The following is a 25,012-nucleotide window of genomic DNA, read 5'->3' on the forward strand; positions in this document are numbered from 1 at the left end:
GACTCCAGAAAGAAAAGTGCGTTTTTTCACTGAGCACATTCTCTGCAGTCTGAGCGCGATGCACTGCAGCTCACTCTCGCTCATGTTCTGAGGTAAATCATTAACACCATCACCATTACAGTACACGTGTTTTATTGAGCTAAATACATTACAATCGGCTAAAACGAATGCACAGGTTACTTTCCTGAACAAGTCGAGTAGTCCGTGTTCTTCACACTGTCCACGTGAATTGCGGACCAGTTCGGCGGCGCGCACACGCAAAATACCGGCAGTTCAACAGGGAATGCGGATCTCTTAAAGGGGCCGCACTATATTCCTACTCGTGTAATATGGACCTCCTCCTGGTATGGTGTGGTTCTGGTTCGCTCACTGGTACACATTAACAATTTTTCATACGAACTGTGCCCTGTTCTGAATTAAACTGCCAGTGTAAAAACTCCCTTTATATTGTTAAAATGAGAGAAATCACTACTTACTCATTATTTTTAAGTTTAGGCTTAAGAGACATGAACAATTTCTTAGATAAACATATCTATGACCTTTGATATGTCTAGTCTTCATGCTGTATTGATTATTATTGAATAAGTATGGTTTCACTAATAATAAATGTACATTTGCATAAAGCATGCATATTTGTCCATACCTATGTTGATTAGAGTATTAAAAACTTAATTTAAGATACATTTGCAATTGCTAAAAATGTGCGATTAAATTGTGATTAATCACGAGTTAACTCATGACAATCATGCAGTTAATCGCGATTCAATATTTTAATCGATTGACAGCCCTACAGTGCCCTCCACAATTATTGGCACCCCTGTTTAAGATGAGGTCGCGGACTTCTAAAAATTCGCCTTTTTTTTAAACAACATAAAACCAAAATGCAAAAAAAGAGAAAAATCCTACCTTTCGTTTAAGTACATTACTTAGGTGGTACAAAAAAAATCACAGATTTGGAAAAAAATAAAAAATATTTTGATATCGTATCGTGACATATCGTATCGTAACCCAGGTATATCGAGGTGCATCGTATCGTGAGTTTAAGTGTATCGTCCCATCCCTAGCACAAACGAGACAAATATCTGCACAAAGGTGTCGGGCAGCTGCTCGAAGATATCGCCTTCGGAGAAGATTGTTGATTTTATCCTCGAAAAATGTAAGTATCACTACTTCATTTCAATTGCCCCAGATTGAATTGCGTTGTAAATTAACCAGCCCCAACATTTATAATAATGTAAAATGACCAGTACTTAATTGTATGACATTTTCTTACTGAAAATGTGTATTTCAGTACAACAAAGAAAATGTAATTTGTTTTGTAAAATTTTATAGTTATGCATGGATACACACTAGACAAAAACAGCTGATATGAATTCATATATTTTCAGTCACGCATGAATTAATAGTTTTTATTGTATTCTAGTTTTATGTACTGACAAAAATAGGACATTAATAAATTAGATGAACAATAGTAACTATCACAAATAAACAAAACTCAAAACATGAAACAACTTAATTAAAATGTATTTTTCTAACAAACTATCACATTTGCAGGTGCTGAACACCACATCCTACTGCCATCTCAACCGAGCTGTACCGATTCTGCAGCTTTATTTTGATGAAGCAGCTGACCACCGTCAACACCTTCGCCTGTCTTTGCGATCCATCATGTCCCTCATTGCTGCAGTCAGACTGGAAACTGACCATGGATGGGAGCGGGACATCGAGGTGCTTGTGTTCCTCTTCTGGCTGGCCCATGCAGCATCATACAGGGTGGTGTCACAGACCTTCGATATCCCCAAGACCTCTGTGGATGACATTGTGCACAGAGTGAGCAAGGCCATCATGGGAATTTTGAGGAGAGTGATTTATTTTCCAACCGGAGATGACCTGGAGGCAGTGGGAGCAGGATTTGCACAGCTGGCTGGGTCACCAGCTTTCAGCAGAGCAGTTGGTGCCATAGATGGCTGTCATGTCCGAATAAAGCCTCCAGCAAATAACTCCCACTGTTACTTCAAAAGGAAGTTATTTCATTCCATCCAACTCCAGGCCATCACTGATCACTGTGGGAAATTCCTTGATGTCTTTGTGGGATATCCTGGGTCTGTTCATGATGCCAGGGTGCTGAGGAACAGCCCTGTGTATACTGGAAGCCTGTATCCACCTGCAGGCAAGTGCATACTTGGTGATGGTGGCTATCCTTGCCTGAGTGCACCCGTCTGTCTCATCACCCCATACAGAGAGCCTGTGCAGAACCCCGTGCAGGCTCGTTTCAACAGCAAGCACTCCCGTGCACGAAGCATAGTAGAGCGAGCTTTTGGCATGATGAAGACCCGTTGGCGCTCCATTTTCTTCAAGGCCTTAGAGGTGAGCCCTGCCTTTGTGCCTGAAGTGATCACGTGCTGCGTTGTTCTTCACAATCTCGCTCTGCTCAATGGGGACATCATTGAGGCAGAGGATGAGGAAGACCTTAATGACGGACCCCCTGAACCCCACATCCTTGAAGCAAGAGTGGGAGAACATGTGCAGGACAATCTGGCTGCTGCTGTGTCCCCTCCAAACATCAATGTGCCAGCTCTCCATGAGCACGATTACCTGTGAAACACATAATAAAACATTTTACAGTTCATGTTGTCAGTAATCCTTTTTAGAAAGTGCCTCAGCCACAAATGCTCAATAAAGCTGCTTAATTCTTAAAGGTACTACTATAATCTAAATGCTCACATTTCAGAAAATTTATATTTGGGGACTCAATGGGCTAATTAACCCAAACATATAACATTCAGTTATTTACACCGCTTCATGTTGTTCTTTCCCCCTTTTTTCCTGAACATAAAAGGTGATTTTGGTCATGTTTGTTAAAAAACATAAAAGTGAGTAAATAATGAATGGGTTTATTTGGGTGAACTAACCTATTATTCACTGTTAATCTCTTTTGTACTTAGTGCAAAACTGAAGGTAGTTTGTGTAAACATTCTGAACTTAACTCATGGAGGGCCAATGTCCAGCAGAGGTTCCTTCCTAATTCAACACACCTGAACAATCCCATCAAACCAATTAATAACTGATTACTCAAATGACAAACAGCTGTGCTGGAACTGAAGCCTGCAGGGCAGTAGCCCTCCATGACCTGTCTGAATTTCACTGTGCATTTAGAAGCCAAATCACATGCAATAAAATATATTTTAAAATTTGTTTTTGCGTGTGTAGGTGTTTACATTACACCGGTCATTAACACACACACTATATATATATATATATATATATATATATATATATATATATATATATATATATATATATTCATCACTTTATAAATATTTACACTATTTTTTTTATATTCCTATTTCAAAGTATCACCAGATATACATAAGGTACTGTGAATGCCTAGAAAAATAATAAAATAACAATATATAAACATTTTTTTTTATTCTATATAAAATAATTTCTAGCCATTCACAGTAAATTAGGTGATACTTTCAGATAAACTTTGTATTTATAATAAATTCAATTATATTTATTTAAAAAAAAAATACACTCCAAATTTGTAAATGATCAAGATTCTTCAGTGTCATAATTGTTTTTTTAATGTCATCTTATTTTTTTGAAATTATTTCTAGAAGATGAAGAAATCGCTCATCTCTTTCTTTTGTCTCCCTCTCTCTCCGTTCCTCTCTTACACTTGCTTCCTGGTGCCATCTGTCTTCTCTCCCTCTTCTTTCACGTTCTTGTCTCTCCTCTCTCTCTTGTCTCTCCCATTCTCGCCGTTCTTCCTTCTCCTCCATTTCTCTCCATCGTCTCTCCTCCCTCTCATTCACTTCCTGCTCTCTCGCTGCTTTCCTCTCCTCCATCTCTCTAATTAACTCCATAATTTCGGTTGCCCGCTTTCTTCCTCTTCCTCTTGCTGGCTGTGGCGTTGCAGAGGATGAAGAGGATGAAGAGGCCACAGCAACATCCGGGCCAGATGAGGCAACAAGGGCAGGTGGAGTGATCGAGGGTCTGCCCCCAATTGCCTCATCCATGGCACTATACCACTTCCAGGATGCTGCTGTGGGCTCTCCATCCTCAGTGCTGACACCACTCTGCGGGCATTTCAGATCCTATAAAAATTGCACAAACATAATGCAAATGTAGTGATTTGAACAGCACAATGACGTTTGATTTCTGTTTTAGAAGTAAAAATGTAATCTTACTTTATATTTTTGTTTGAGGTTTTCCCTTTTTTTTTTTTTTTTTTTACAAATGTTGCAGTCACGCTGCCTTGCAGGCCCTGCTCCACCACAAAAACCCTGTAGCAAATGCAGACATAAAGAATCAGAAAAGCTGTAATAACTGGAATGTTTGAAGTTACAATAATATATATATATGATTTAAATACATTTTTAATCTATTTCTGTATTATACTCACTCAAAGCCTTTGATGGCAGCATTCCGCTTCCCAGTGAAGAGGGCTTCATGAGCCACTCTCCACTGGATAAGCACACGTGTGTGTGTGTGTGTGTGTGTGTGTGTGTGTGTGTGTGTGTGTGTGTGTTCATCTGTCCCTGTAACATCAGACAACATTCACGTTACCTCTGTGATTATGTGCTCAATACTACATTTACACATTGAGGTAGTTGCTGGTATATCAACTCGCTTTAAATCCAACGCAAATGTTCCTCAAATTATCAACAGTACTAATGGACAAATAAAATAATAACTAATGCTAAGTAACTTTATGTAAAATTGTTTATTTACATTATTTACATTTAGCTATGTGAGCAGTGTTGACAACACTGAATTAACAGCACACATATAGGACATGATGTCTATTTAATGTCGTGATTGCTCATCTGCAATAGGCCTACTCATTGAAGATTTTCCTGTCACACATTTAATAATAATATTTAAGCTGTATATGTTTTAGAATAAACATTCTAGTGTGAATGCATGAATAGTGTTAATGTTACTGGCGCTCCCGTTAGCTATACATAATAAAACGTGTTTTTACAGCACAATTACAACTATACTCTACTGTCTGTCGTCTATACACCTTCAATAATTAAACAGTTTACTCTACAGGAGCTCAACAAATGGCATTTTAACACAAGGGAACCGTGATTTTGTTTTGTAATACTCACATTTGAAAACACCTGCGTCGCCTTTCTCCGTCATATTCACTAATGCCGTTTCCTTTCCTGTGGCCTTATGGGAAGGCAGGGATAGAAAAGTATCCGACGATGAGTGCTTCACAATCTGGGCGGAGCGCAGTAGGCCATCCGGGGATTTCTCGCCTACTCTTTTATAATTACTGAGGTTTTAAACATACTACTCCTTTCACATACTGTTTTCGCCTACTATATAGTAGGTTAGTAGGCATATTCGGACTCAACTTAAGTACACGCACGTCCGAATCTCGCGAGAGATAGTCCAAACCCCCGGTAGTTCTCGCCTACTCTTTTACGAATACTAAGGATTCGGACATACTTTTCACTCGCCTACTGCTTTTTCCATACTATATAGTAGGGAAGTATGCAGTTCCGAACGCAGCCTGGGACTCGCTTTCTTTATCAGTCTTTTAAAAAATAAAACAGTTTCTCCACGATATGGATCGGTCCTTCACAGTTCAGACACTTCGTGTCAGACTCTCTTGCTGCGTCCCAATTCGCCTACTTATACTACGTCCTAAAAGTATGTACTCTTTTTGTGAAGAAAAAGTATATACTTTTGAGTGTGTAGCAGAAAAGTATGCAAGCTTCGGGACATACTACTTCGCCATCTTTAACGGACTCTGTCGCTTAGTTACATGCATCCCGTCACCGTTTATCTGCCCGGTCAATCATCGTCAGATTCGTCACAGTTCAAATCCTCCACATTCAGATTAATCTCCTGCCGTATCGGAGAGGAATGTAGCCACTCGTTGATCTGCCATGTGTGGGTCTTTAATGCAGAGGCTCTCCTCCTGTGTTTGGAGTTTGAATATAATGATGCATTTAAAAGTTAATGGCCAAACGTGTCATTACAAAAGTTCACAATGCTGCTGCAGGTGAAATATAATGTGGACAACACTGAATAAATATATTTTTGTCAGGTTAAATATTGATTGGGTCACTCAAACCCCTTTATCTAAACTTCTCTACTTAACCGTCGAACTCGCACATCCGTCATGTTTGTAGTTTTTTAACGCTTTTTATCCGCGTTTGTAGTTCTAATCGAATCCTCGTCCAACTCGCAATGGGTTGTGGGCAATATCAGCCGTTAGAGTGCCCATCGATCCATACTACGAATTCGGACCGGAAATAGTAAACCATCCGGGAATCTTTGGAATACTCTTTTCAACATACTACGATTTGGGACATACTAATTCTATATTCGTATACTATTTAGGATGGATAGTATGCGAATTGGGACGCAGGGTCAGTCTCTCTGTTGTGTATACGAAGTCCCAGTCCAACTCTCTCTCTCTCTCTCTCTCTCTCTCTCTCTCTCTCTCTCCCTGCCAATTACTGCAATCAGAAACAGGTGTTCGTCATCTGTGCTTGACCTACTTACCTGCCGCTCCGCTGAGCTCTCTCTCCCGCTGCAGACCTCGCAGAACCACGCCCCCTTTGCCACAGTTCAACATGTTGAATATTTAGGATCAGAAATCCTGAACAGTGGGGGGAACCCTGAGGACAAATGTGCACACTCACGTGAAACAAAATAATATCCAGTCAGAAAGCAGGCTACGGTGTCAACAGTTCTATTTAATTCTAACATATCTTCATTCTCTAATAACATCAAATAGTCATGGACTGTAAGAAACTACGACTATAAAAACAATTATTTAAAGTTTATTTAATAAGGCAATTTCAAAGAGAATATCTATTTTCAAGAGACACCTGAGAACAACAATTTTTTTAAAAATCATAGCAATGTGATTTTTTTTTACCATTACTAGCTCACTCTGTAACATGTTCCTGCTGTCTCCGACTTCACCCAAACCCTTTTTTTTCTTTTACGTGAATTTTCTGTGAAAATCGGTCCAAAGACTATCATCGCGATTTCTTCCTGCATATCATCCGTCGTGTTTATTCTGAGGCCGGAGACCTCCTTTTAAGCAAAAACTCACTTCATTGTTATTTTATTCTCAACAAACAAGAAAAAATATCTTATGTTGTTTTACTTATCTAGTAAATGCATCTTGATTTAATAATTTTTTGATATTTAGACTAGAAACAAGACAAAAAGTAAAAAGAGCATTTTTTGCAGTGTATTCTATTTTGCCCGGAAACGCTTCCAACATGTTAGCATGTTGCGTGAAAAATAAGCATGCGTTTTCAGCGCGGCTCGATCCGCGCCTGAGATGCGTGTAACGTAGGCAGTGTGTCGCTGGCCTGAAGTCTTGCGAGATTTCCTGTGTTTACGGTCGGGACTCTGTTTAAAATCTGTTTGTGTGTGGTGTGCTGTCTTTGTCACATCATGGCACACCACACACTATAGGAGCAAAACGGTTAAATCTAGGATTATTTATCCTCATGTTTGTGGTCTATCACATTTTGAAAATCTTATAAGATGTAAAAAATATTTTGGTGTGTACCCAGCATAAGGCATCCCCAGCTCGTCGGGAGCAGCTGGGGTTAGGTGTCTTGCTCATGGACACCTCAAAACTTGGTCAGGTAGAACCGGGGATGAAACCACCAACCTTCCACTTTGTAAACAACTTACATGAAGCTACTGCCACCCAACATCAACCTCAACCGCAAAAAACAGCGACACAATCGCGTGGCCCCAAACCGGACACTCTCCGCCCATTGGCTGCGTCTAGAAATTCTGTCCACAAAAATTCTGAACTGAACCGGTGACAAAGGGCATCCCTGCCGGAGACTAACATGCACCAGGAACAAGTCTGACTTGCTGCCGGCAATGTAGACCAAGCTCCTGCTCTGGTTGTACAGTGAAATTTTTTTTAAACTTATTTTAAATTATTTTGAATAATTTATATAATAGAAACAATTGCCCATTGTTGGTATAGTGCAGGTGAAGGGGCTACCTGCTGATTTCTTACCAATGCCATTTCTTAGTTGCATTTGTTTTGTTATTGGGAGGAAACGTGTGACACATATTTATTTATATCGAACCCCCAGCAGCATTGGTGGCCTGCTCAGGTATTTCCAACTTGAAGAATGAAAAAATATATAAGAATAAGAGTAGAAGAGCAATGTAAGTGTTTTAAATTCTCAAATTAATTTCTATGAAAGTTAAGCTTCCAAAGGCATGAACTGAAAACGCACCAGACTGAACACGCGTTGTGAATGTATGCCACGAGTGTGGTTGCGATTTCCTCAGCTCTCATCGCGAGAGCTCATTCGCTCATTTATGACGTTAAATGTAATCTGACTCCTAATCTGAGTTAGTGCTGTGAGACTCACCCGGCGACTCACTCATTATATTGAACAGTTGGGGTGTAACGATTCGTTTAACAACGATTCGATTCGTATTGCGATTTGAGGTTGTCGATACGATTTAAGGACGATATTGGTTCATTTAGAACGATATGATCTGAAACGATTCAGTGACTTGAAATTAATTCAGTAACTTTTTAGCCAAAAATTTAAATCAGTGTGACTGTTTTATTTCAACCGAATCGAATCGTTGTTAAAACAAATCGTTACACCCCTTTTGAACAGACACGTCCAGTATTTATTTGTAGTGTCTGTTCTCCAACTCAGTCACAGTAATCCAGTAGCGGTGGCTTTGGGAGTGGCCTTACAGGGCAGCGAAGCATTCTGGGAATTGTAGTCTTTCATCCCCATGAGACAAAAATACATTTTCTGTCTTTTCTCAGTCTAGAAGGCACCAAATTCAACAATAATTTCACATTTCTACTACATTAATGACCCAGTTTAAATACAGATTCATCTTTCCAGCGCTGAAGTACCCTTTTAAAACAGATTCAATAGCTGATTCGAACTTGTGATGTTCCACGGCGACATCCATCTTAGTAATGTACAAAATTTGCTTCAACGTCACTGTGCTGTCATCAATGTGTAAAGCCCGCCCCAACGTTTCTGATTGGTGCCACGATTCCAACGGATTGGAAATTGGTTTGAATGGGCTCTTTGCCAGACTACTTGCAGAGTAAATCTAAATTTGCCGGAAGTTGTCTGGGTTTTCCCAGGCTATATCTATCCCATTTTCATTTTCTTGGCAATATTCCATGTAGACAACTATTATTTAGTGTAGCATAACATTCCTTGTGAATGTGTATTAAAGGGTTAGTTAGCTCAATTGAAAATTAGGCCATGATTTATTTACTCTTAAGTCATCTTTGGTGTATATGACATTCTTCTTTCAGATATACACAGTCAAAGTTTTATTAAAGTCCGTTTATATTAAAGTCTCTTCCAAGGGATTTTTGCTGTTTTTGAAGTTCATAAAAGTGCATCTGTCATATAAGTCCTCCACACGGCTCCAGGGGGATTAAAGGCCTACTGAAGCGAAGTGGTGAGTTTGTGTAAGAAAAATATCCATATTTCAAACTTAACAGACTAAAATAACTTGCTTATAGTGGTCAGCAATTATCAGGTCAGGATTATTTGGAAATCTCTCACTATTTGGCTACTGTTACACATGCAATGTGAGTGCATGTTTATCACAGGTGATGCGCAACAAAATACTTTACGAATTTAGGTCATCAGCTCATTAGTAGGACACAACTAAAATGTGCAGGATTGTGGTTGGGAACTACTGAAGTAGAGCATAACCATAATCTAGCCTTGAGCTCATGAACATATGAACTAACTGTTCAGTATTTTGCATTGAACGCATGTGCCGTAATTTAGATATATTTTTTAAATGATAGAATGCGGTTTTACAGATGCTAGAAACGTGGCTTTCAAATGAAACATTGATATCAAAGAGCATACCCAGGTTCCGATGAGGATTTGACAGAGCAGTAATACATATGTACAAATTAAAGTGCAACATAAATGCATCATTCATTCATATTATTGTGTATAATATGTACATTAATTATTGTGCATAGTTATCAGCTAAGTATGTGTCTAATTGTATTCTGCACTGCTCTCAGACTTTTACTCACCACGGCTCATGTGTCAATTAGGGTGCTTTCACACCGGGTTCGCTTGCCTGGACTGAACCTGAGTTCGATTGCTCCCCCTGTCCCTGCTGGACTGTGTTTATATTATATTATTTGGGTTCGTTTACGTCATCAGAGCAGCAGCTGTTTACCCGGTTGCTTAGTAACGACAGCGAGCATGAAGGTGGCGAAATGCATGGCGTAGCTTCCATCACTTTTATATTTTTGTTTTTGAACTATTGGTTTTGTTACCAAAGCATCAGTATGTATTGGCACTTGTGTCTATCTCCCGTGAATGCACTGCAAATGCTCTAAAGAATGCTAAAGGCGAGCAGAAATGAGATATAAGCTCTCTGCTTGCAGTATGTAAGTGACGCTCGTCAGGTAAATGAGTGAAACATACACAAAACACACATTTTTATCAAATCATACGTCATTAAAGGTGCCCTAGAATAATTTGAAACAATATGGTAAATTGTTCTCTGATATCTACATAGAGAGTATGTGGCTTATTTAAGGGCACAAATTGTCCAGATACAGTTTTAAAGGTCCATTTACAACCCTATAAATTGTCCCTAGGATGTAATGCTCTGTTTTTGCCTTATTTGGAAGAGTCATTAATATTAAAATTAAAGCTCTGCTCTGATTGGCTTATTTCAGCAGCTCACAGCGGTGCAGCTGTTCAGCTCGTGAGTCTAGGCCATACTGACAGAACACAGACCGACTAAACGATACTTTAAGCAAAACATCTCATGGAGATTGCTGAAATGCAGCTTACTTGTTTATTGGTGTTTTCAGATCACCCGCGCGTGAGAAAGAGCTCGCGTTCGTGCGGTTGCCAAATTTAAGTAATTGAATCCCCCAAACAGAGCTTTTCTGTGAAAAACAACCTGTATACTTTCCGATGTTTTACCTAAACATGTCCAATCTGGCACCCATATGCACGCAAGCTCTCTCTCGCACACGGACGATCTGAAAACCAATAAACAAGTAAGCTGCATTTTCCATTGACTATCGTTTTAACTGATATGGTGGAAAAGGAGACGTTTGCTAGAAAGATCGAGTGAACGGTATCTACGGTTGTATTTTGTGATACAAAATAATATTAACCTTTGTCATTAGACACACTATTTAGATTTGTATGGTACTTGGAGTTTCCTATTGTTACTGCACTAGCATCTTGCGTCATCTAGACAATGTGGTCTCTCTAAGAAACTTTCAATTTAATCAGAAATAGTTTAAACAGTCAATAAGTGGATAAATCACTACTTACTGCTTGCAGAAATGTTGCCCCTCAAGACGCTGAGCAAAGATTGCTTGAAATGGGCCGAACAAACAAATGATTTGTTGTGCTAACCAATTATAATAAACCTCAACCATGACTGTTGACATATGACAACAATCCCCTGCAAAGCCTAAACATGACATGTGTCATGAGAGCCGTTTTTGCTATCCTTAAAGGACAACTCCGGTGAGAAATGAACCTAGGTGTAGTTAACAGATGGTTACCGAGTAGATCGTTCTCTGGGATGCGTTTTCTTGAAAATTGAATGTAAAGAGTTTTATCTCTAAAAACAGATTAGCTTATAACACTAGTCTATGGGGCACCGGGTAGACACAGGGCAGTGAAATTAAATCGCTAGTTAATACCACTAACAAGGCTCAAAATAGCCTCACACTAACACGGCAGCATAATGAGGGTCCCTACATGCAAACCGAAGCATTGAGAACTTTGTAAGAGTACAAACAGTTTAATAAGAAGATACGTTGTAAACATAGTGCCTTACGCGTTCACGGACAGGCACCATCTCGAAAAACAGTCTCGATGAATCGATCTACGAGCGCTGTTCTAAGTGAGCTGGTCGATAGGAATTAAGTTTGTGAAATGTAATAACATGGACATTTTTATTTTTATTTATTTATTTATTTTCTCTGTTGTGTTCAGTGTTTTCTTCCGGAAACAACGGACCATATGAGATTCCAAGTCACAGTTCATCACTTAGCAGAGCTCTCGTCGCTCGATGAGTCGAGACTGTTTTCCAAGATGGCGCCTGTCCGTGAACGTGTAATGCAGTATGTCTATAAAACGTCTTCTTATTAAACTGTTTGTACTCTTACAAAGTTCTCAATGCTTCGGTTTGCATGTAGAGACCCTCATTATGCTGCCGTGTTAGTGTGAGGCTATTTTTAGCCTTGTTAGCGGTATTAACTAGCGATTTAATTTCACTACTCTGTGCCCTATAGACTAGTGTTATAAGCTAATCTGTTTTTAAAGATAAAACTCTTTACATTAGATTTCCATGAAAACGCATCCCAGAGAACGATCTACTCTGTAACCATCTGTTAATTACACCTAGGGTCATTTCTCACCGGAGTTGTCCTTTAAGTGTCGTTTGATGATTCGGCTGCGTTATTTCCGCCTGACAATGCACATTAGTGATGTCCGGTTCGCGAACGAATCGTTCTTTTTAACCGGATCTTTATAGTGAACCGGTCGAACCAGTTCACCAAATCGAACTGAATCGTTCTAAACGGTTCGCGTCTCAAATCAGGGCTGATCCCACAAATACTGTACATATTAACTTTCTGCCATCAGTGACAGTCTCTCAAACTAGAAATAAAACGAATATCTTGAAGTAGATGCTGTAACTCCAATCGTTAGCTGAAGTGAGACATGTTTTGCTGAGAGATCTGATGAACTCACGAGCAGCTGATACTGAGCATGCGCGTGTAACCGAACGTACCGGTTGTCGGATCCTCGGATCAGCAGTACAGAATCAAAACCGTTTCTGTCGGACACGTTCGATACTGAGAACCGATGAGCCGATGAGCTGCGCATGCGTGTTATTTGTTCAGAGGAACGAAATGCAGGTTAAGTGTATTTAAAACTAATCACGTTTGGAAACATTATAACAAAGCTGTCACTGTATTATTTTAAAGTTTTGGAAACAATGGATTGTAAAACGGTCAAATTAAACATTTATTTGTTTTATCAATAATGCATGATATTTTCAGGAACAGCTTTTATCTTATTTAATTTCTAAGTCGATAAAGATTTTAAAATAGATGTAATCAAAACAGTAGGTTTGATATAGACTATTCAGCTTGCAGCAGTTCGCAGCTCAGCACCCTGTGCTCAACACACACACACACACACACACAGATACAGCGGTTCTCGAGTCAGATCGACCGGTTGCAACGGATCACCGGTACAGAATCGAGAACCGTTTCTATCGGACACGTTCGATCTTTCGGACATGTTGGATTCTGAGAACCGGTGAGCTGAGATACGGAGCATGCGTGAGAGCGTCGTAACCGAACTGTTTCTCTCGGACTGGGACAGCTGATGCTGATAATACATGAGCACGGGTGAACAATGAGGATTTGTGTAAGTATTATGTCAGTTTATTTAATCCGTGTAAAACATCAGTGTTTGCACGACAGTGACAGTGACAGTCTCTCAAACTAGAAATAAAACTAATATCTTGAAGTAGATGTTGTAACAATCGATTCAGTTCGATTTGGTGAACTGTATTTAGTGCTGTTGCAAAGCATAAATGAAAAAATGTTTCCAAGATGATGATGATGTCAATTATAATTATTACTATATTAAGTTTTGATTACAAATACTTTATATGGATGTGTTTGAATGTATTTTCATCCGCCGGGATGATAGAAATGACGTCATTACGTAAAGACGTAAAAGAACCGGTGATCCGGTTTTTTTAACCGGATCATTGAAACGAACTGTCCGAAAGAACCGGTTCGCGGAAAAGAACCGAACTTCCCATCACTAATGCACATGTTTGGACAGATGAAAATGTTGGGGGCGTGCATATAAATGATCCCCAGCGCTTGCGTCACGGTTGGGTTTATGTTGAGAAGCACTTTTTGAAGTTTTTGATTTACATAAGTAGGAGGCAATGGTGTTTGAAACTCACAGTATGTGATGTCCATGTATTGAACTCTAATTATTTCACTATGGCAAGGTTAGTTCAATTTTTCATTCTAGCGCACCTTTAATAGCAGTTCACATCCGCAATTTAGTACGATTGTGTTCACATCAGCAGCGAACCGTACCAGAGTGAACCGAACCCAAGACCACCTCTTAAAGCGAACTCGGGTATGGCAATATGTCAGTGGTGGAGAAAGTACTGAATCTCAGTACTTAAGTAAAACTACAAATAACCAGAGCCATATTTACTTAAGTAAAAGTAGAAGTACTACAACGACAATCCTACTTAAGTAAAAGTAAAAAAGTACTTGATTTTAAATGCACTTTTAGTATTAAAAGTAAAAGTACTTGTATAACAATTTATTCTCTTAATGTCTATATTTTAATCATTAAAAAGAAGAAAACAGTATGGGCTGTGGTGTTTTAATTAGGTTAGTTTTGGGTTAATGTAGGCTAATTATTAGGGGTGTAACGATTCGTTTAACAACGATTCGATTCGTATCACGATTTGAGGTTGTCGATACGATTTAAGGACGATATTGGTTCATTTAGAACGATATGATCCGAAACGATTCAGTGATTTGAAATCAATTCAGTAACTTTTTAGCCAAAAAATTTAATCAGTGTGACTGTTTTATTTCAACCGAATCGAATCGTTGTTAAAACGAATCGTTACACCCCTAGTAATTGTGCGTATCATCTGTTGCCCAGTTTACATTCTGACTCACAATATCAGGGTGATCTGCAGAGTTAAATATCAATATTCAGAAGAACATTTTCATCAGCTTTGATTTACATTTACATTTAAGCAACTTACAAAAAAGGGGAGAGCAATAGAAGCAAGGAAACAAACAAGGCCAACAACCTGTAAGAGCTGTAAGAAATCTCAATTAATTAGCACAGTACACAAGTTTTTATTTATTTATAGCCATCTAAAATAGCCATCTACAATAGCCAGCTACAACAAAAACTCACGTACGCAAAATACAGAACACTGGATTTTTATAGCCATGATAATTGCTTTGATGTATTTAAATCTATAAATCTCATTTAAATGGATTAATCTTAAATATAGGATATGCTTCAGCTTTCCATTTATATTCTTAAATTTGATCAATAAATTAAATTAGAATAACGCTATATTGTTTTTAAATTAAATAATTTATACTGACAAACTACAAATGCATTAAATAATGTTATGAGATTGTTTTAACTATATATTTTTAATACAATAAGAAACGTTGGAAAGAATGTTTAAATATGAAACTAAACTACCAGTAGGTGGCGGCAGGTCTTAATGAGTGAGTCATTGAGTCGGTTCGTTCAAACGGCTGATTCGTTCAGAAATGAGGCAGTCGTTTACGAACAGGTCATTGAATCTTTGATTCAACCGATTCATTCAAACACTGAATCATTCATTAACACACTATTGCTGTGAGATGCGTTGTGGTTCTGATGTGCAAATATGATCTGATCTTGGAAATATTTTCGCTGCTGTAATAGAACAAAAGCAGTTTATATTGCATCTAAAATGTAAGTGACTAATTTTAATTAATTGTTTATGGAACTGTCATGAAATCAGTGTCACATTTTCAGTCGTGATGGTATTCAGGAAAACAGCACTCTTGGTGGTGTCATGTGATGTTTTTTTGCTGTAACTGTATTATACGTTATGAAATATAAACCTTCACATTTTGAATATTTACTGCAGTATGTTACTGAGTTTCTCTGTACGAGCGGCGTTGGTTTGTTTTTCATTTCTTCACGAGAGGCTGCGCGATTGTCAACAGCACAACCGTCAGTTCATACATTAGCCTATTATTATCCATGAATTATCTGAACAAACCTTAATCTCCAGCCCTGAAACTGATCAGAAAATGTAACGAAACGTTGTAGAAATGTAGTGGAGTAGAAAGTAAAATATTTGCTGCAAAATGTAACGAAGTAAAAAGTATGCACTATTGATTCTAGTTAAGTAAAGTACAGATAAGTGAAAAATTTACTTAAGTAAAGTAACGAAGTATATGTACTACGTTACATTCCATCACTGTTTGCAGGTGCGGAAAGTTCGAAAAACCGTGTTCACATCATCCAAACGAACCGAACTCTGACGTCAATCGAACCCGGGTGCGCTCCAAAAGTGCGCTCCATATATATATATATATATATATATATATATATATATATATATATATATATATATATATATATATATATATATATGTGTGTGTTTACTAGAAGCAAGCAAGCGCAACTCGGCCGTCACTATGTTAAGCCCCGCCCACCGACTCTATACACGATGCGATTGGCCTGTCCAGAGTTTGCCGTTTACAGCTCAGAAGGGTATTGATAGTTGCGAGACGACACTCGCAGGCAGATTAGATTTGCTGCAGCTAAGGTGTGTCTAGATTTCTAGGCTAGGTGTTTAGTATAATTTGAACGCTAAAGACAGGTGCAGTTTCATCAAGTTGGGAGCTAAACTCAGTAGAAAAGGGGATCAGGTAAGCCACGCACCCACACCCTGCCATACAAGAAAACGTGATTCATCAGATCAGGCCACTCTTCTATTGCTCCGCCCACTTATGACACTTTCGGCAGTGAACCTATTCAAACCGATCACTGAGCAATTCCTTCTGTTTCTGTCATTATACCATCTATGTGCCATCTGTTTAGATGGAGTAAGTATGCATCATTGATCATTATTCGAATTGAAAATATTTTCTTAGAACATTTAAAAGTTCTGCAATTTGTGCTAGTATGAAAGCACCCTAAGAGTGATTAGATCTGAAAAGAATCATCCAGGTTTTTGTAGTGATTAGTGCAAGTTGCTGGAGGAGTTATTTTTATTTATTCTGTCCTGATAGTTTCACTCTCAATAAAAACATTTTAATGAAACATTGTTTACATTTTGTGAATAGCTCAGCTTCTTTGTATTACATCATTAATCTATTTGTGGGATGTGTTCGATACTTATCATTAAACTGTACATTGTTGTTGTTTTTTCTAGCAACAGCTACCAAATGCAACCTACATCAAGAAGAATATATATATATATATATATATATATATATATATATATATATATATATATATATATATATATATATATATATATATATACACACACAATTTTAAATCACTACCATGTAAAATGAACTTATATACACATAGATACATATACGCATACATACAATATTTTTACGTATACAGCCTCTCCGTGTAGACAGGGCCTAAACCTCAATCAACACTGTTGGCAGGTGTAAGGCTTTTTAATCTGGAGTGAACTCCCATGTGCCTGGTCAGGCTTCCTTTACGATTGAAACTCATTCCACACTGTTGGCAGGTATAAGGCTTTTCTCCGGTGTGAATTATCATGTGTCTGTTAAGGGTTCCTTTACAAGTGAAACATGCTCCACACTGTTGGCAGGTGTAAGGCTTCTCCACAGCGTGAACTCTCATGTGGTTATTAAGATGTACATTTCTGTTGAAACTCTTTCCACACTGTTGGCAGGTGAACGGCTTTTCTCCAGTGTGAATTCTCATGTGCCTGTCAAGACTTACTTTATGAGTGAAACTCTTTCCACAATGCTGGCAGGTGTAAGGACTCTCTCCAGTGTGAACTCTCATGTGGTCTTTAAGGACTCCATGTTGAGTGAAACTCCTTCCACACTGTTGGCAGATGTAAGGCTTCTCTCCAGTGTGAATTCTCATGTGCCTGTCAAGACTTACTTTGTGACTAAAACTCTTTCCACACTGCTGGCAGGTGAACGGGCTCTCTCCAGTGTGAACTCTCATGTGGTCTTTAAGGACTCCATGTTGAGTGAAACTCTTTCCACACTGTTGGCAGGTGAACGGCTTCTCTCCAGTGTGAATTCGTATGTGCCTGTCAAGACTTACTTTGTGACTGAAACTCTTTCCACAGTGAGGGCATATGTAGGGCTTCTCTCCAGTGTGAATTCTCATGTGTCTGTGAAGGCTTCTTTTAAAAGTGAAACATGTTCCACACTGTTGGCAGGTGTAAGGCTTCTCTACAAAATTCTCTTTAAGGTTTTTAATGTTTTTTCCAGCTTTTATTCGAGTGGAAGTCTTTTCAGTCTGTGAACAACTTGATAATTTTTCTCCAGCAATGCTATCATGCAGTTTCTCATATTGTTCTTTGTCTTCATTTTCATCGAGAACCTCAGTCTCCTCTTTCATTGCCATTAGGTCTAAGGTAAAAAAAAACAAATAAAAGTGAATCCCAGTTTAATGGCACAATACAACATACACTCAAACATTTATATATGCGATGCATCAAAACCAACATGTATGCTAGAGCCTATACCAGAGGTGTCTAAACCTGCTCTAGAGGGCCTGTGTCCTACTTGCCCCAATATACCCAATCTAGCCCCTGACACATAATTTCATTAATCAAATCCACCTGTACATGCTAATCAAGTGCTGTGTTCGAAATCACCTCCTTATTAAACGAGAAGGACTTAAATACTGGTATCGGCCAAGAGAAGGACTTAAATCGGTTTAAAAAATTTCATATCGTGCATCCCTATTTTAGACACCACTACAAATGGCTGTCCCATTAAATAGTGCCCTATATAAGGGTATAGGGGGCCATTTCTGACACAGTCAATGTGTTTAGTAGCCTGACAAGCCAGACCCACATCAAGATGTTTGGTCTGGAAACTCACCATTGACAGGGCTCAATCCGAGGGGCGGGATAAACGGTTGTCTTTCAAACTCCCTCTGCACGGCATGCACGCAATGGGATAGCGCTACAACCAACCAGAGCAACGAAGGTGAAGCAGAGCTCGTTGAAAGATTAAACTTTTCTCGTATCCGGTCACAAGAACACATCTTCCCTTCTTAAGAATGACTTCAGTGCCGTTTTGTTCTTTTCTCAGAGAAAAACTCAACTCCAAGTCTTCCAGAGTCGAGGTCAAAGCTGATCCGAAAGACCGCCGTTCGCCAGTTTCTGTGTTTACTAGAAGCAAGCAAGCGCAACTCGGCCGTCACTATGTTAAGCCCCGCCCACCGACTCATACACATAAACATACACGATGCGATTGGCCTGTCCAGAGTTTGCCATTTACAGCTCAGAAGGGTATTGATAGTTGCGAGACGACACTCGCAGGCAGATTAGATTTGCTGCAGCTAAGGTGTGTCTAGATTTCTAGGCTAGGTGTTTAGTATAATTTGAACGCTAAAGACAGGTGCAGTTTCATCAAGTTGGGAGCTAAACTCAGTAGAAAAGGGGATCAGGTAAGCCACGCACCCACACCCTGCCATACAAGAAAACGTGATTCATCAGATCAGGCCACTCTTCTATTGCTCTAGTTATTGCTCTCTTTAGTACTTCTAAAAGTTGTAAAGTTACAATATAAAGAAGTTCACAATTTATAAGTTCACAATATAAAGTAGCATTATCATGCGACAAGTAATCCTTGCTGTAGTTAAAACATTATAGCAAAGCATGCCACAGGAAAAGAGATCAAAAGCAGCGAATTCACTGCAGATATTTTTATTTAAGTTCATATAAAATGTTGCGACTTCTGGATAGTGATTTAATGAATTTTCAGGGCTGAACTCTCTGATTTGATCTAAATGTGTATTCTGCAGAATAGTTAAAGGACAAAGCTTCAGACGGCCTTCAGTACGCAATGGGAAATAAAAGCCAGAGCCACCAGCATACTTCAGCTCTCTAGCTTAAATGCAAGACAAGTAGTCACAATGACCCAACCTGGTAATGAAGAAGACATAAGTGAACAATTAGAAACAAGATCATGGTGCTCCAGGTCCTCACGTTCAAGTCAGTTTTCATCAGCCAGTGGAATGTTTATCAGAGCACGTGCAAAGGCAGAAGCAGCACGGGCGCAACTGGCATTTGCAAAGAAAGAAGCAGAAATGATGAAAGAAGAAGCATACATTGTGGAAGAAGCAGCTAGAAAGAAAGCAGAGCTTAAAGCAAACTTACACATGCTACAGCTAGAAAGAGCAGCTGCTGTTGCAGAAACAGAGGTGTTGGAGGCAGCCGCTGATGAACATTTGAGAGACAGACCGTAAAAGCTCCATAAGGTTGTCACCGCAGAACCTAGCTCAGTTTTCTAGGGAAAACGTAACCACTCCTATCACAAATCCACTTCCAGACTTAAAGACACGTGATCTCTCATGCCCACCAGTGCACCAGCAGAAGAAGGACAATGGTGAGGCAGCAAGAAGCTATATGAGAGAGAGTAATGTACAGTCAAGTGAAATCAGTGACTATGAGTTTGGTGAGTTACCTGCTCAGCATCCTGTAAAACAGAGCACTACCTGGAAGTCTGTTAGCAATCCCTTTCCTGCAAGCTCTTCAAGAGAACCCTACCACTGCATTGAACAGCCACATGGGGCAAGGTTCCAGCATAATGATTACCAGTCCAGTCGGTGGCAAGCAAACCCTTCAACTTCAATGGACTTCACAAAATATCTACTGCGACGTGAGATGGTAAGCTCAGGCTTGTTAAAATTTGATGATCATCCAGAGAACTACTGGGCTTGGAAGGCATCCTTTCTTAGTGCCACTGAAGATTTGAATCTCACAGCTACAGAGGAGCTTGATTTGCTTTGTAAATGGCTTGGACCATCATCCTCCGAACAAGCTAGGAGAATCAGAGCAGTTCACATTCATAACGCCAAAGCTGGCCTTAGAATGGTATGGCAAAGATTAAAAGACATCTATGGTTCAGTAATAGAAGTAATAGAAAATGCCCTGCTCAAAAAGGTTGAACATTTCCCAAGAATCTCAAACTGGGACAACCTTAAACTAAGGGAACTGGGTGATACTCTGTTGGAGCTGGAAGCAGCAAGAGCTGACGGATACTTACCGGGGCTCGCCTATCTTAATACATCACGTGGAGTCAATCCAATTGTTCAAAAATTTCCATTATACCTGCAGGAGAAATGGATCACATTAGGAGCACAGAATAAAGAACAAAATTGTGTGCCTTAGCCTCCATTTTCAGTCTTTGTGAAGTTTGTCTGTGATCAGGCTAAAGTCCGGAACGATCCAAGTTTCGCTGATATCGCAGTTGGGAGTTCAAGTGCTGTCAAGACAGAGAGATGCCCCCCATATAAGCCATATGTAAAACCTACAGTAGACACCAGGAGAACAGAAGTCTCCACATATCCTGAAAAAGCTTATTCACAAGCTTCAGAGAATAAGGTAAATGATCCTGATAAGCAGTGTCCTCTTCATAACAAACCCCATCCATTGAGGAAATGTCGAAGCTTCAGAGGCAAAACGTTAGATGAGAGGAAAACTTACCTCAAAGACATGAACATTTGTTTCAGATGCTGTGCGTCATCCAGCCATTATGCCAAAGACTGTGATAGACATGTACAGTGTAAAGAATGTAACAGCAATCAACATTCCACTGCCTTACATCCAGGTCCAGCTCCTTGGAAAGTTAACAAATGTGCCTCGACTGAAGACCAAGGCGGGGAGCAATAAGGAATTGATTCCTTGTCTGTGACATCCAAATGTACTGAAATTTGTGCATTGGTATGGTATAAGCTCAAGGTCATGCTCCAAAATTTCTCTTGTCAGAGTATATCCAGCAGGAGAAAAAGAAAAAGTTATCAAAGCTTATGCTGTCCTTGACGAACAAAGCAACAGGTCTTTGGCTAAAACCCAGTTCTTCGATCATTTTGGCATTAAAGAAACTAGAATGCCATACACCTTGAAAACCTGTTCTGGAGTGATGGAAACAGCAGGCAGACGTGCAAGTAACTTTGTAGTGGAATCATTTGATGGAAAAACCCAAATCTCCTTACCCACCTTAATTGAATGTGACATGCTCCCAGATGACCGGTCTGAGATCCCATCACCAGAGATTGCTAGACACCATCCGCATCTCAAAGCTGTGGCAGACGAGATCCCAGCGTTCGACCCCTGTGCAGCTATACTCTTGCTCCCTGGCCGACACATACTGCGAATTCATAAGGTTCTAGAACAACGCAGTGGACCTCACAATGCGCCATTTGCACAACGTCTAGATCTTGGTTGGGTGATAATTGGAGAGGTCTGTCTTGGAAGAACACACAAAACGGCTGATGTAAGTGTTTTCAGAACCAGCATTCTGAGTAATGGTCGCTCATCCATCCTTTCACCGTGTACTAGTAGCATATATGTGAAAGAGAAGTTTGACAACAGTGTTGCATTACAATCCTCAAAACAATGTTGCTACAGCTGTTTCTGATAAAGTGGAACTTGAAAGCAGTGTGTTCCAAAGTACTTTGATGACAAAATAGGAATGTCAGTTGAGGACAGGGTGTTTCTTGACATTATGGACAGAGAGGTCTACATGGATGACTCAAATTCATGGGTAGCACCATTGTCATTCAAACCAAATGGGCTTCGCCTACCTAATAACAGATGCCAAGCTGCGAAACGACTTGAATCTCTTCGACATACTCTGGAATGAAAACCAGATATGAAAGAACACCCCCAGTGAAAGCACAGCAGGAATGTTGGTACTTGCCCATATTTGGTGTTTACCATCCACAGAAGAAGGGCCAGATACATGTTGTTTTTGATTCAAGTGCTAAACATGAAGGTATCTCCCTCAACGATGTGCTACTGAGTGGACCAGACTTAAACAACCCACTGTTAGGTGTCCTCATTCGCTTTCGCAGGGAACCTGCAGTCACAGCGGATATACAGCACGTTCTATTGCTTCATTGTCCGTGAAGACCATAGAGACTTCCTCAGATTTCTTTGGTTTGAAGATAATGATCCAGACAAACAGATTGTGGAGTAGTGCATGAAAGTGCATGTTTTTGGGAATAGTCCATCACCTGCTGTGGCCATATATGGGTTGCGAAGAGCTATTCTGCTGGGAGAGGACAAATATGACACAGAGGTAAAGCAATTTGTGATGTGGATGATGGACTTGCCTCATTTCCATCCAGTGAAGAAGCTATCACAGTGCTGAAACAGACAAAAGAAATACTAGCAGAATCAAACATCAGACTGCACAAGATCGCCTCCAACAGTAGAAAGGTTAGGAAGCATTCTGTCACGAGGACTTGGCCAAAGATTTGCAAGACATTGAGTTACCATCAGATCCCTTACCTATGCAACGAAGCTTGGGACTCATAAGGAATCTCCAAACTGACACTTTTACCTATTATGTGTCAAAGGCAGAGAAGCCGTTTACCAGAAGAGGCATCCTCTCTGTGGTTAACAGTCTTTATGACCCTCTTGGTTTCTTGGCCCCTGTAACAGTAAAGGGTTAAGCTTTGGTCAGAGAACTAGCCAATGATCAATGTGACTGGGATTCTCTCATACCAGCTGAGAAGAGAAGATCAGTGGAGAGCATGGCTTGATTCACTTTCCGTACCTTCCTGTTTCTCTAGGCTCTACACAACACAGGGAACTATGCATCTTTGCAGATGCATCTACCATAGCCATATCAGCTGTAGCTTACCTTAAAGCAGTAGATTCAGAAGGATGCAGTCACGTTGACTTTCTCCTGGGTAAATCCAAGTTATCGCCTCGTACCTCTCTGACTGTTCCATGTCTTGAACTTTGTTCTGTGGTTTTGGCTGTGGAAATTGCAGACTTGCTAACCACTGAACTGGACATTGAACTCCAAAGAGTGAAATTCTACACGGACAGTAGAATTGTCTTAGGTTACATTCACAACACAAACAGAAGGTTTCATGTGTATGTTGCCAACAGAGTTGCTCAGATAAGAAGGTCTACTCACCCAAAACAGTGGCACTTCATCATTACAGACCAAAATCCTGCAGATCATGGAACACGTCCCATATCCCCTGATCTGTTGAGTCATACAAACTGGTTTACAGGCCCTGAGTTTTTGCACAAAGGTTGCCTAGATGTTGACACATTCCAGCCAGAGACCTACAGCCTTGTTGAGCCAGACACAGATGCAGAGGTACGGCCGCATGTGTCAGCCTTCATTAAACAAAAACTCTGAAAAGAAGCTAGACTCTCAGCGATTTACACGCTTCTCCAGCTGGAAAATACTCATCAGAGCCATGGCTAGTCTTGTATGCAGAGCCAGATCCTGTTCTGGAAACCCTAACTCCAAAACAGATGAGTCCACACAAGCAAGAGTTGTAGTTATCAAAACAGTTCAACAAGAAACATTTTCAGAGGAACTAAAGTGCCTTGTCAGAAATGAAGTCGTGCCCAAAAGCAGCATCTTAAGAAAGTTGAACCCCATTTTGGATGAAGATAGAGTAATACAAGTTGGAGGACGTTCGTCGTTAGCTGAAACATGTTGGGAAGAGAAGCACCCCATAATCATTCCCAAAAATAATCACATTGCTACTCTACTCGTCAGACACTTTCACGAGCAAGTTGCACACCAGGGTAGACATTTCTCAGAAGGTGCTCTCTGGTCAGCGGGACTATGGATAATTGGAAGCAAAAGACTAGTGTCAAGTATGTCATACATCACTGCGTGATCTGTAGAAGGCTCAGGGGAAGGCTGGAGGAGCAAAAATTGTCCAACTTACCTTCTGATCGAGTTAACCCAGATCCTCCATTCACCAATGTTGGAGTTGATGTGTTTGGTCCGTGGAACATCTACTCTCGACGAACCAGGGGAGGTCTTACAGACAGTAAGCGATGGGCAGTTATTTTCACATGCTTGGGAACGCGAGCTGTGCATTTCGAGAATGACTAGGATGAATGCTGAAGTGCTTGAGCCTGACTAGCTTGGCAGATAGCTAACACGTTCCTCCAAGAAAGACTCAGATGCCAGAATTTGATTGAGTGTTATTTACTTGAAGGAAGCACTGTAAACTGAACATACAAATAAAGAAAATGTCAAATGTCTTTGCATCATAATTCAGATGTTACATTCAGATTATAACATATTGAGCATGTTCGTTTCCATACAGATTGCCTTACAACCAGCACTTCAATATTATCTTATTGAAAACACAATTTACACATATCTTTCTAAAAATAGCATTTTACTCTTAACAACGAA

General features: G+C 39.8%; 3 protein-coding genes across 3 annotated transcripts in view; 1 reads left to right on the top strand and 2 right to left on the bottom strand.

Annotated features, from left to right (window-relative positions):
* The first annotated feature begins 1,521 nt into the window (after positions 1–1,521).
* On the top strand, positions 1,522–2,601 carry LOC137049339 (putative nuclease HARBI1). The gene has a single exon (XM_067427865.1). The coding sequence runs from the start codon at positions 1,522–1,524 to the stop codon at positions 2,599–2,601; it is 1,080 nt and encodes a 359-aa protein (XP_067283966.1).
* Positions 2,602–3,596: 995 nt separating this feature from the next.
* On the bottom strand, positions 3,597–4,483 carry LOC137049347 (uncharacterized). The gene is made up of 3 exons (XM_067427878.1): positions 4,409–4,483; positions 4,233–4,289; positions 3,597–4,035 (listed from the first exon to the last, which is right to left on the bottom strand). Exon 3 carries the CDS (start codon positions 4,020–4,022, stop codon positions 3,597–3,599), a length of 426 nt encoding a protein of 141 aa, XP_067283979.1. The 5' UTR covers positions 4,023–4,035; positions 4,233–4,289; positions 4,409–4,483.
* Positions 4,484–17,167: 12,684 nt separating this feature from the next.
* The window catches only part of LOC137049352 (uncharacterized), a 73,773-nt gene continuing 65,928 nt past the window's right edge, over positions 17,168–25,012 (bottom strand). The window contains exon 14 of the mRNA XM_067427891.1: positions 17,168–18,223. Within this exon, the coding sequence (XP_067283992.1) occupies positions 17,253–18,223 (971 nt within the window). The 3' untranslated portion in view covers positions 17,168–17,252. The remainder of the gene's footprint in view (positions 18,224–25,012) is intronic.

Source organism: Pseudorasbora parva, chromosome 2, assembly GCF_024679245.1.
Source record: "Pseudorasbora parva isolate DD20220531a chromosome 2, ASM2467924v1, whole genome shotgun sequence".
Lineage (NCBI taxonomy): Eukaryota > Metazoa > Chordata > Actinopteri > Cypriniformes > Gobionidae > Pseudorasbora > Pseudorasbora parva.

Bases quoted from the DNA above. Each gene is read 5' to 3' on its own strand.
- LOC137049339 (XM_067427865.1), top strand. From the start codon at position 1,522: ATGTATTTTTCTAACAAACTATCACATTTGCAGGTGCTGAACACCACA.
- LOC137049347 (XM_067427878.1), bottom strand. From the start codon at position 4,022: ATGGATGAGGCAATTGGGGGCAGACCCTCGATCACTCCACCTGCCCTT.